Source organism: Rhinoraja longicauda, chromosome 4 (genome assembly GCF_053455715.1).
Source record: "Rhinoraja longicauda isolate Sanriku21f chromosome 4, sRhiLon1.1, whole genome shotgun sequence".
Taxonomy (NCBI): domain Eukaryota; kingdom Metazoa; phylum Chordata; class Chondrichthyes; order Rajiformes; family Arhynchobatidae; genus Rhinoraja; species Rhinoraja longicauda.
Window position 1 is genome coordinate 78288310 of NC_135956.1, and position 12742 is coordinate 78301051.

Below are 12742 nucleotides of genomic sequence, written 5' to 3' on the forward strand. Positions count from 1 at the left end.
GAGATGAAATTTTGCATATCAACAATTGCATACATTGTAAATTGGTTAACTAAGAAAAACAATAGTTGTGGTTAATCCTGAGCCTCTCTAGTTTAGATATAGGGTTAAGGCTTGATACGTTAACAGGACTTTGTAGGACCATTAGCTATCACACTTCATGAGGTTCATTTTATTTGCTTTGATGTCATTGTTGGCCACATCAAAATGGAGGAGGATGAGGGGTGATCATATAGAGGTGTACAAAATCATGAAAGGAATAGATCGGGTAGACACATAGAGTTTCTTGCCCAGAGTAGATTTTGATATGGGCCAAATGCAAGCAGGTGGGATTAGTGTAGATGAGGCATGTTGGTCGGTGTGGGCAAGTTGGGCAGAAGTGCCTGTTTCCACACTGTAACACTTTCACTCTATGATTCTATGACTCTATGAATGAGTATACCTCTTCAAGCTCTTTTCATGCTTCAAACCAACTCATCCCAGGAATCAACTTAGTGGGCCTCTTGTGCACTACCTCCATTGCAAGGAAATCCAATGTTAAATATGGAGATAAAAACTGCACCTGGGGCTCGAAGTCTGGTCTCACCAATGTCTTGCAATTATATATTCAAAATTCCCTTCCTTTGTACATCACAGCCCTTGCAACAAAGTCCCACATTCCATGAGTCATGCTGGCTACTTACTTTATCTGCATTGCAAGCCTCTGTACTTTATGTACTAGGACCTCAAGATTCCTTTGTACCACATCATTCTGCAAGCCCATTCCAGTTAAATAATATTTTGCTTTTTCATCTTTCCTTCCGAAGTACAAAACCACAGATCTCCCCATATTGTAGCCCATCTATAAATAGTTTGTCCAGTCAGTTAACCTATGTATATTTTTATGTCCTCTTCACAACTTGTTAACCCATCTATTTGTGCATCATTGGCAAAACATGGCTACAAGACACTTATCCAAATCATAAATTACAGAGATGTGGCTGCAGGAGAATCGGGACTGGGAAATGAATATTCAGGGTTATACGTCCTATAGAAAGGACAGGCAGGTGGGCAGAGGAGGTGGGGTAGCTCTGTTGGTGAGGGATGAAATTCAGTCCCTTGCAAGGGGTGACATAGGGGCTGACAATGTCGAGTCACTGTGGATAGAGTTGAGAAATTGTAAAGCTGAGAAGACACTGATGGGAGTTATCTACAGGCCCCCAAACAGTAGCCCGGATATAGGGTGTAAGTTGCAGCAGGAGTTTAAACTGGCATGTAACAAAGGTAATGCCACTGTGGTTATGGGGATTTCAATATGCAGGTAAATCTGGTTGGTTCTGGACCCCAAGAAAGGGAGTTTGTAGAGTGCCTCTGAGATGGATTCTCAGAGCAGCTTGCACTGGAGCCTACCAGAGAGAAGGCAATTCTGGATTTAGTGTTGTCCGATGAGCCAGATTTAATAAGGGAACTCAAGGTAAAGGAACCGCTTGGAGGGAGTGACCATAATATGATTAGTTTTAATCTGCAATTTGACAGGAAGAACGTTAAATCAGAAGTGTCAGTGTTGCAGTTGAACAAAAGGGACTATGAAGGCATGAGAGAGGAGCCGGCCAAGGTCGACTGGAAAAGGATCCTAGCAGGAATGACGGTGGAACAGCAATGGCAGGAATTTCTGGGCATAATCCAGAAGATGCAGGATTATTTCATTCCAAAGAGGAAGAAAGATTCTAAGAGGCAACCGTAGCTGGCAATGGAAGTTAGGGATGGAATAAAACTGGAATAACGGCACATTTGGATAGCAGTAAAAGGATTGGTCCAAGTCAGCATGGACTTATGAAGGGGAAATCCTGCTTGACTAATCTTCTGGAATTTTTTTGAGGATGTGACAAGTAAAATGGATGAAGGAGAGCCAATGGATGTAGTGCATCTAGACTTTCAGAAAGCCTTTGATAAAGTACCACACGGGAGGTTGGTTAGCAAAATTAGAGCACATGGTATTGGGGGTAGAGTATTGACATGGATAGAGAATTGGTTGGCAGACAGGAAGCAAAGAGTAGGAATAAAGGAATCCTTTTTCGAATGGCAGACAGTGGCAAGTGGAGTGCCGCAAGGCTCGGTGCTGGGGCCGCAACTATTTACAATATATATTAATGATTTGGGTGATGGAATTAGAAGTAACACTAGCAAGTTTTCAGATAGCACAAAGCTGGGTGGCAGCGTGAACTGCGAAGAGGATGTTAGGAGGCTGCAGGATGACTGGGACTGGTTGAGTGAGTGGGCAGATGCATGGCAGATGCATGGCAGATGCAGTATAATGTAGATAAATGTGAGGTTACCCACTTTGGTGGCAAAAACAAGGAGGCAGATTATTATCTCAATGGTCTCAGTTTAGGTAAAGGGGAAGTGCAATGAGACCTGGGTGTCCTTGTACACCAGTCACTGAAAGTAAGTGTGCAGGTACAGCAGGCAGTGAAGAAAGCTGATGGCATATTGGCCTTCAAAGTACAGGAGCAAGGAAGTCCTTTTGCAGTTGTATAGGACCCTGGTGAGACCACATCTGGAATATTATGTGCAGTTTTGGTCTCCTAATTTGAGGAAGGACATCATTGCTATTGAGGCAGTGCAGCGTAGGTTCAGGAGGTTAATCCCTGGGATGGCGGGACTGTCATATGAGCAAAGATTGGAAAGACTGGGCTTGAATTCACTGGAGTTTAGAAGGATGAGGGGATCGTATAGAGACATATAAAATTATAGAAGGACCGGACAAACTAGATGCAGGAAAAATGTTCCTAAAGTTGGGGGAGTCCAGAACCTGGGGCCACAGTCTAATAATAAAGGGGAGGCCATTTAAAACTTAAAACTGGGGTGAGAATAAACTTTTTCGCCCAGGGTTGTAAATTAGTGGAATTCTCTGCCACAGTAGGCAGTGGAGGCCAATTCACTGGATGGATTTAAAAGAGAGTTAGATAGAGCTCTAGGGGCTAGTGGAATAAGGGGGTACGGGGAGAAGGCAGGCACAGGTTACTGATTGTGGATGATCAGCAATAATCACAATGAATGGCGGTGCTGACTTGAAGGACCAAATGGCCTCCTCTTGCACCTATTTTCTATGTAATTCTATGTAAAAAATACCGATGATGGATAGTTGAGGCCCCAGCACTGATGCCTGCAACAGCACACTAGATATTAATTTCTAGTCTGAAAATGATCCATATATCCAGTCCCTTGGTTTTCTGTTAATTAGGCAAACCCCTTCCATGCCAATGTTTTAACCCTAATTCTGCGCTCTGAGTTTGTGTAGCAATCTTTTATGTGGCACTATCAAATATCTTCTGGAAATGCAAATATGTCTATTGATTCCCCTTTATTTATGCCTTGTGTTGCATGCAGATAGAAATAAATTTGTCAAGTACTATTTCCTTCTCTGGAAATCCTGTTGATTCTATTTGATTGTCTTCTGATTTTCTAAGTGTTTGCTCTTGCTTCCTTAAAAATGGATTATAGCATTTTCCCAATGTCAAATGTTAGGCCAAGAGGCCAGTAGTTTCTTGGTTTATATTTCTGCACATTTTTGAGTGATAATTGTCCAGTCCTCTGGGACCTCCCCAAAAATGTGGAGATTTTGAAAAAGTGTCAACCTGCAATGTCTCTTCAGATACTCTGTTAAGACCTAAAATGCAAGCCATCAGCTGCAGGAGACTTGCCAAACTTGCCATACTACTTTTCTTGTGCAGTAATGCCTGGGATATCCTTCTTTTCCTTCCTTTGCTGTTCTCTCTGCTGTTTTATCAAGAATCTGGGGCAAACCCCCACCATGCTGCAATGAGTCGTCCATGACTAGTGTGCGGCACGGTGGCGCAGCGGTAGAGTTGCTGCCTTACAGCGAATGCAGCGCCGGAGACTCAGGTTCGATCCTGACTACGGGGGCCATCTGTACGGAGTTTGTACGTTCTCCCCGTGACCTGCGTGGGTTTTCTCCAAGGTCTTCGGTTTCCTCCCACACTCCAAAGACGTACAGGTATGTAGGTTAATTGACTGGGTAAATGTAAAAATTGTCTCTAGTGTGTGTAGGATAGTGTTAATGTGCGGGGATCGGTGGGCGGCGCGGACTCGGTGGGCCGTAGGGCCTGTTTCCGCGCTGTATCTCTAAATCTAAAAAAAAAGCAGTGCAGCGGACGCTAGTCAGGGCTAGAGTTAGTGGACTAGAGAGAGCACCACAATGGAGGAAGCACTGGAATGCGAAGTTCGGGGTGGCTGGAAACAAACAGACCACTCGGATCCTTCTGCTTCCCACATTACCTCCTGTTGGAAGTGATGGATACTCTGGCTGCACAGCTCTCCCCAGCCTGGATATTTATCTATTAGACAAGCTGAACAGTGATCGCCAACCATTGAGGTTACCATACAGGAATCTTCAGTTAGGGATAGATAAAACAAAGGGAATATCTGTTTCCAGAGTTGTCATGGGGATAAGCTGTAGAGGATAACAGGGCGGCACAGTGGCACAGCGGTAGAGTTGCTGCCTTACAATGCCAGAGACCTGGGTTCGATTGACACAACAGGTGGTGTCTGTACAGAGTTTGTACTTTCTCTCTGACCGCTTGGGTTTTTTCCGGATGCTTCCGTTTCCCCCCACTCTAAAGACGTACAGGTGTGTAGGTTAATTGACTTCTGTAAATTGTAAAATGTCCGCAGTGTGTAGGATAGTACTAACATACAGGGTTATCGCTGGTCAGTACGGACTTGGTGGGTCAAAGGACCAGTTTCCATGCTGTATCTCTAAAGTCTAAAGTTCATATTGTAAATAGGAAGAATAAGAGTGTGAGAATTCAAACTATGCAGAAAGTAGTGAAATGCATTGCTGTAGGATATGCAGTGCAAGTGAGGCTGTGCTAGCAGTGGAAAAGAAAACTGAACCAATACCACAAATGGATAACTTCAAACAGAATGGCCACTTGGTATGGACAGCGAAAGTTGGATAATTCATGATTAAGCCTGGAAAGATTAAATGTGGTCCGATTGAAGATAAGATGCTGAAAGAAGACCTCAACATAACATTGCAGGAGACCACAGGACAAAGGTATTTCATCTTTGTGTATACCATCCTTGCGTAGGCCAAAGTGGGAGATGTAGAGAAAATTTAAATGCCTAGCACAGGAAGATCAGGGTTACTCATGCGAACTGTACTAGGCTGCTCTGAACCGGAGTCAGTAAAACTATGTTTAGCTTCTCCAACATATTAAGAAGGTTTGGTCCAAACTACGAGGTCTGGAATTGGAGAATGCATGAAATCAAAGAGTCATACATCATGGAAACAGGCCCTTCGGCCCAACTTACCCATGCTGACCAAGATGCCCCATCTACACTAGTCCCACCTGCCCACGGTTGGCTAATATCCCTCTAAACCTTTCCTATCCATAGTTGTAAATTGCATCATTCATAGTCTCAGAACATCTCAAAGTACTTTACGTTCTGTGTATGATATTTGAAATGTATTAGATAATATCTAGTATATAAATCTGTATTTTAGTGTTATTGATTGGCAAGAATACTTTGAAGAATTCCTTGCTTTTTTTTAAACAATGCTATGGGATTTGTAAATCAATCAGAAAGAGTTGAAGAGGCTTCAGTTAAGCATATCATTCAAAAATGTTAGTGCACCAAAATATCAATTGATTTAGATGCTCAATTCTCTGGTTTGGTGTTTGAGTCCCGTGGCCTATTGACCATGGAAACAATGCTGTCCAACCAAAGACCAACACAAAAGAACATAGAAGCTCTATAAGAAAATAACTGCAGATGCTGGTACAAATCGATTTATTCACAAAGTGCTGGAGTAACTCAGCAGGTCAGGCAGCATCTCGGGAGAGAAGGAATGGGTGACGTTTCGGGTCGAGACCCTTCTTCAGACTGAAGCTCTGATGCCTACATGGTTTATATTTGGATAATACTTTTAACTACTACTTTCTTGGCATAATGATGTATTGGTAGAATTTAATTACCTAAAAATGTAATATTGTGTGACCAAAAATACATATTTTAGGTGTTATACGCAATGGGACTGAGGGAAGAATTTTTTTGTCACACGTTGGAAATGAGGCTTGCTGATGGTGACTGCACTGCACCCATGTTATTAGCCATTGCAAATCTGTCTTCACCCAGATTATAGAACACTAGTAAAGTGCAAAACGATTTCTAATCATGCTTACTTACTGCATTTAAATTTAATCAACTGGCAACGATATGATTGCAAATGTAAAAAAAACTACCAACATGGTTCACTTCGTTGTGAAAAAAACCCCTAGAACAGAATGTAAAATGCAGCAAAATATCAATACTTGATATAGTATTTTGGCTACAAGATTTTAATCTGTATACATATGATTGTTTAACAAGACCAGTTAAGGAGACACACAGTTGTTTGTTCTGTTTATACAGATACAAATACTCGGCTAAGGTTGCTGCACTTTTTGGCTGATTTTCTAATGTGAATTTGTGCAAAAGCTGTCAGAAAGTCATCGGGAGAGTGCAAGTGTCACAAATTACTGGCACCATTCAGTCTTCGCTGACAGTTATATCCAGCCTGTCATTTTAAACAGTTCAAGTTGAGGAGCTGTAAATTATAGTTTAATACTTTATTTGTAATCCCCTTCTCCATTGAATAAATATTTGTTTATCTTCCTACTAATTTCTTGATTGCAATCAGATTTATGACCAATGAAATAAAAAAATTCTTCTTGAGGCAACTACCTGCATGCCCATTAAAACAATTGTCTTTCATCTACAAAGTCTGTGGAAATTGGTCTTTCAAGCTAAGATATCACATATTAGAAATACTAATTCTTAATAATTATTTTCATAACCACTTTTTATATGATAAACCCAGAATATTAATAGGGAAAGGAAACACTTCTTTAATTAAATATTTGACAAATCATAAAATTACCATGTCCATTAAGCACATCTTACAGTCACTATTGCATTAGTTCTGGGCATACATTGATAACTTAGGATAATGAATTGCAATGGAGTGAAGTGCATTCTCTTCTGAAAGTGTATATTTTACTGCTTTATAATTGTTCATAGTACTTGTTTATTATTATTTTATCTCGCTCTATTATATAATTCAATTCAATGTAGAGCCTTGGAACAACTTTTCATACAGCATACCATGCGGTGGTTAAATAAGGTGATTTACTACCACAAAATGGTTAATCTAATAAACACTGTAGTTCAGAAGCATACTTACTGTATTATTTGAAATTTGTGACCAACATTTAACTTGTTCAGTGCCACCCCTGAGTATACTTGGGTCATGACCAATAGTGAAAAAAAACTTGGCAGTGAACAGGTTAAGGTTTATTTATACAGAACCATTGAAAAGAGGTTGACTTAGGGTTCCATTGTGAATTAATGTTTCTTTTAACATTGATCAAAATTAAAATAAGTAGCAAGTGTTGTCATTTTAACTAGCTTATTTTATTCATGCTGGTGTGTTGTAAATAAGTTGTGATGAGATAGTATTTTTATGGGATATTGCATTAGCAGCAGTGTAAGAGTTGACGATGGGTTTTATACCTTAAAAGTAAATATTGTATTAGTTTAATTCAGGCTTGAATAAGAAACCACAGATCTGAGAATATATAATGGAATTGGGACATAGTCGGCACGGTATTGGGACATAGGGCGGCACGGTAGCGCAGCGGTAGAGTTGCTGCTTTACAGCGAATGCAGCGCCAGAGACTCAGGTTCGATCCTGACTACGGGTGCTGCACTGTAAGGAGTTTGTACGTTCTCCCCGTGACCTGCGTGGGTTTTCTCCGAGATCTTCGGTTTCCTCCCACACTCCAAAGACGTACAGGTATGTAGGTTAATTGGCTGGGTAAATGTAAAAAAAATAAAAAAATTGTCCCTAGTAGGTGTAGGATAGTGTTAATGTACGGGGATCACTGGGCGGCACGGACTTGGTGGGCCGAAAAGGCCTGTTTCCGGCTGTATATATATGATATGATATGATATGATGATGATGATAGTCTCTTGGTGAAAGATAACTTTAATGATTTTGTTCCTTTTACACATTAAAACATTAATAATGGGACAACTGGCCATGGGGACATGGGGTTATTTTTGCCTGTGGTTTATTCCATCTACTTTAACAGAGCGCTAACACGTGTTGCTACCCTGTTGAGATGAGTTCACATTTACACATTTGCTAACTTCATGAAGCAAAAATGAGAAAATATAAGTGCTAGGGCATAGACTGTGGTTGATTTTCCAGACAGCGGTAATTTTAACATCTTCTCAGGTTGTGGCTAGCACCAAAAGAAGCAACTTTTAAAGCATATCCTAAGACAACATTAAGAAGGACAGAGTCAACCTTCATCTTGCACAATGGAAGTCCAAGTGGTGAAAATACTCCCACAGTGTGTTTGGTAGAGAGTTCAAGGACTTTGACTCAGCAGCAATGAAAAGTCCACGACTTGTGTCTTAGGATGATGTGTGTCTTGGTGGAAAACTTGGAAGTGGTAACATTTCCATGCAGCTGCTGAGCCTGACCTCCTTGATGGAAAACGTCGTCAGTTTGTGAAATGCTGGTCAAGAAGCCTTTGGGCACTGTAGGTCTAATGGACAATGTGCCATGCAATAACATCACCATGGTTCTTGCATTAATTATTTGCACCATATAACATCCATAAAATACACACACACACGCTCAATGACAGTGAAGTCCTCAGTTGTGCTCCAAAGCTGAAATTTAGTTTCATGAAACGATGCAAGAACAAATATATAGGCTAGATCTCTGAAACTCACAATATACAGGTTTAAATTTCCAGAGTTTTGAGATTCTGTGGACACAAATTCAAACCATTGCGTTTAATGTGAAAATCTTACATAATAAGCAATTTTTTGATGGACAATATGTAAAGTGCTATTGTTTCTTTTTATAAAGTTAATTAAAAAAAAATAAAACAACAACAAAGACCTTTTTTACATAAAAGAACTCAAACTGTACATTTTAAAGAGTAAACCATAACCATACAATATAAGGTTACGTGCTTGAGCACTACTCAAAATACCAATTTCTAACAAAATACTGGAGGCAATAGTGGCGCCTTCATCCAAGCAGTAATATACAAGAATACAAAAATAACTACTATACTGTACATTGCTATACAACTATACAACTACGATACATTAAGTGAGACTTCCTTCTCCTCCGTGTTGTCATGATTAATCAGCATTGGTTAATACTGCTAAGTCTTCAACTTTTAAAAAATTGGTGAATGTACTTTCAGTGCGTGGAGTTCAGCTTCCTGGTATCTTAACCCATGGTGTGTGTGAAAAAGATCATCCATAAATGGAACAGGACTGGAAAATGTTCTGGACGGTCGGTTGAGGCAGGCGTTCAGTGCACTGTAACTTTCCTCATCCTAAAACAATTACATTTCAACAAGCAATAGCTTTGTCCTGCAAAGCGTGCAGTCAAAACACATTTTTTTTAAAAAGAAAAGGAAGTAGTGATGCAATCCTCCATCATTTCCATGGAGCATCCGCGTGATCAGTTTGGCCAAACTTTAGCTGCTGATGGGGGAGTTAAGATGGAAGGCGCTTATTTTGTTAAGCTGTCGTCCCACACAATCTGGAGGTGGTAGAGAGATCTTTGCTATCTACCTCTGATCTTCCTGAGACCACAAATGGCCAGGTCTGAAATTTGAAACAAAGTAGTTAGAGTAATAATCCACTTTTTTATAATGAGATTGTGAGAAATTTCCGCGAATTGGTTCTATGAAATAGGAAATCTAGATTTCTTCTTGAGATCTTACCGCAGATTTTGAATTGAATTTCATTAACTCAGATAATGTAACATCCACCAAACACAGATTGTTACTCGATAAATCTATACGAGACGGCAGTTTCAGTTTCAGTTTAATTTATTGTCACTTGTACTGAGGGGCAGCATTATCTATTTTTAATATAAGATGGGAATTAGTGATGGAATAGTAAACAACAGCCTTGTGATCTCTTTTAATAAAGTGGTGGATTGGAGACTGATGGTTTGTTACTATCTGGACCAACACTGAAGAAAGCCCATTCATCCTAACTAGCATTTTTTTCCTGAATCCTAAAACAATTAAAACAAGCAATTAGTCAAAATTCAAATGCAGATGAACAATCAGTTTCTATATGTCTGTATCCATTAGTTTGTCCTGAAGGGAAAATGGACCACATCGGTTTAACCAATATCAGGCATATATTATCTTTATTTTGAACCTTAACATGAACTTGCTAGGTAATTAGCTGGGTTTGTTGTTGACCATTCTGAAGCAATTTAAATACAAAAAAAACCACCGATCTTTTCAATGTAAGATTCAGACAAAGCATTCCAGAAATGCAGTCCACTTGCTGCTGTTGGGTAAAATACTCTGCAAAATTATAATAGCTATTCAGAAGCAGCAGATCTTAAGAGTTCCGCACATAAAGCTCCATTTATCCTATTTTTTCCAGAGAATATCAGAAAACTGTTTGAGTTGACCAGTTGTCTTGTAGCTCCGTAAACTAGCTTACAAAACACTCCTCTCCTGTTGGATCAGTCAGCGGCCTGAGACAAATGGAGCTGGCACCGCACAGTTCAATACACAGATTATAATGCCACTTCCATTGATTTATCCCGCATGTTGACATTTTAGAAGTTAGTAGCATGATTGCATTTGCAGAAATAAAAGGAAGAGAAAATAGACCTTATTTGAAATATGTATCTGAACTTCAGTGCAAATGAAATAGTTCCTTTTGTTCAGAGTCAGGTTAAAGGTTAGTTGCGTTAACTGCAACTATAGAAAGTTATCTTAATATTAATACTGTAACATATATTAACTTATTTGATTAATTTTGACTTATGTTTGCCATTCCGGATTTGTTAACAAGTAGGATCTACCGATCCAGGGCAGGACATCTTCGGTTTGTTTTAAAGGATCATTGATTTCACCTTATTTACAAATTCCTTTAAGAATGAAGACTGCTCTTTTATTCAGATTTCGCCAGAGAAGAAATTATTATTTAATTGGTGACAATGAACAATACTTCCAAGAGTAACTGAGCGTTTAAATATGATCCGGCCTGGCTTTGAGGTTCGCGAATTTTATCGGAAAGTATTTATGTGAGGGAGCTCGGATTTCTTTCTTAACGTACCGCAATAGCTTTTGGTTTTCCATGCTGCAAAACGCTTTCGAGAATTTTATTTAACGGGTATTTGCACTTCATGGTTTTTTTTTTAACGACGTGCAAATGTTGAAGATGCACCTGTGTGTATTAGACAATAGACAATAGGTGCAGGAGGAGGCCATTCGGCCCTTCGAGCCAGCACCACAATTCAATGTGATCATGGTTGATCATTCTCAATCAGTACCCCGTTCCTGCCTTCTCCCCATACCCCCCTGACTCCGCTATAATAGACTAAGGTCTATTCTAAGGTTGCCATTAGTTGGAATAATAGTCAGAGGTACCACTCATTTCACGGTACCACACAATTTTAAAGCGCAAAAGGCGAGATCGTATTTATTAATTAACGCCAAGTCTATTAAGAGAATTACATTTGTTTACTGAATTATATTGTGTATAATTTCATGGCTTGAAATCTCCGCTGGAGCGCAACAAGAATTTACTGAAGATAGACCAAAAAAAAAACTTGGAGTAACTCAGCGGCTCAGAGAGCATCTCTGGATAAAAGTAATAGGTGATCTCCAGAGATGCTGTTTGATCCGCTGAGTTACTCCAGATTTTCTTATCTATCTTCGATTTAAACCAGTATCTGCAGTTCCTTCCGACACTAAGAATGTTGTGATACTGATTTAACATGTTCCCTAGTAAACATTTTTAATTATTACGTTTAGCAGAATTTTCAGGTATGAACAGAATGCAGTATACGAATGCAGTATAATACTCTATTCTCAATGCCAATTGCACCTTGTGCCTCGATCCCCTGGTAGATTTTGTTTTTCTCATGTTATCTATCAGCGAACTATCAACTCATGTGAACTATCAGCAGATCTTACCAGATTTACCGGATGAACGTATCCATTTTCGTATTTATCATTTGCTAAGATTTGCCTTAAATGTGCGATGTAACTAGCTGCCAGTCTGAGGGTGTCAAGCTTGGAGAGTTTGGTGTCCGAGGGCACCCAGGGCAGGGTGGTCTTTAACCTGGAGAAGGCTTTGCTCAGGACTCGCATCCTGGCTCTCTCCCGGGCGTTGGCGGCGTTTCTCTGTGATTGCTTGCCCTCTTTGCCCAGCCTGGCCAGTTGCTTTCTCCTCACAGCCCCTCGCCGCTTCCTCTTGGAGCCGCAGTCGGAGCTCGACTCGTCAGTGTCTTCAGCAGAGAGGTAGAATTCCGCCTCGTTCGACTCGTGTTTCAACCCGTTACACTTGAGATGAAGCCCCTGTAATTCCATTTCCTGAAACTCCTCGGTGTCACTGGGAGATCCAGTAGACATGATACCTCTGGAAAATTGAAATGAACCTCAAGTGAAAAAGGTCTTCCTGTACAAATTCGTTAAATACCAGGGAAATAAAAAAATCTCAAAAAGACTTCCTTTGTCGAGAAAAGAAACCCCACCTCCCCTACTATCACTTTTAAAGTGGAAGCATTTGGTCTATGTGGGTCTAACCATTCGGGGATGGGAGTGACAAAGACTGACAACCGTGTCCACACGTCAGTGGGGGCGCCAAGGAGAGTCACTCCTTCCATTTCTATTGTGGACATGTTAAAACA

The 12742-nt window shown here is 40.2% G+C and overlaps 1 protein-coding gene across 1 annotated transcript; it reads right to left on the bottom strand.

Annotated features, from left to right (window-relative positions):
* Positions 1 to 9594: 9594 nt before the first annotated feature.
* msc (musculin (activated B-cell factor-1)) lies at positions 9595 to 12464 on the bottom strand. Its single transcript, XM_078398714.1, has 2 exons — positions 12027 to 12464; positions 9595 to 9681 (listed from the first exon to the last, which is right to left on the bottom strand). The coding sequence occupies exons 1-2, from the start codon at positions 12462 to 12464 to the stop codon at positions 9595 to 9597; spliced, it is 525 nt and encodes a 174-aa protein (XP_078254840.1).
* Between the last annotated feature and the right edge of the window lie 278 nt (positions 12465 to 12742).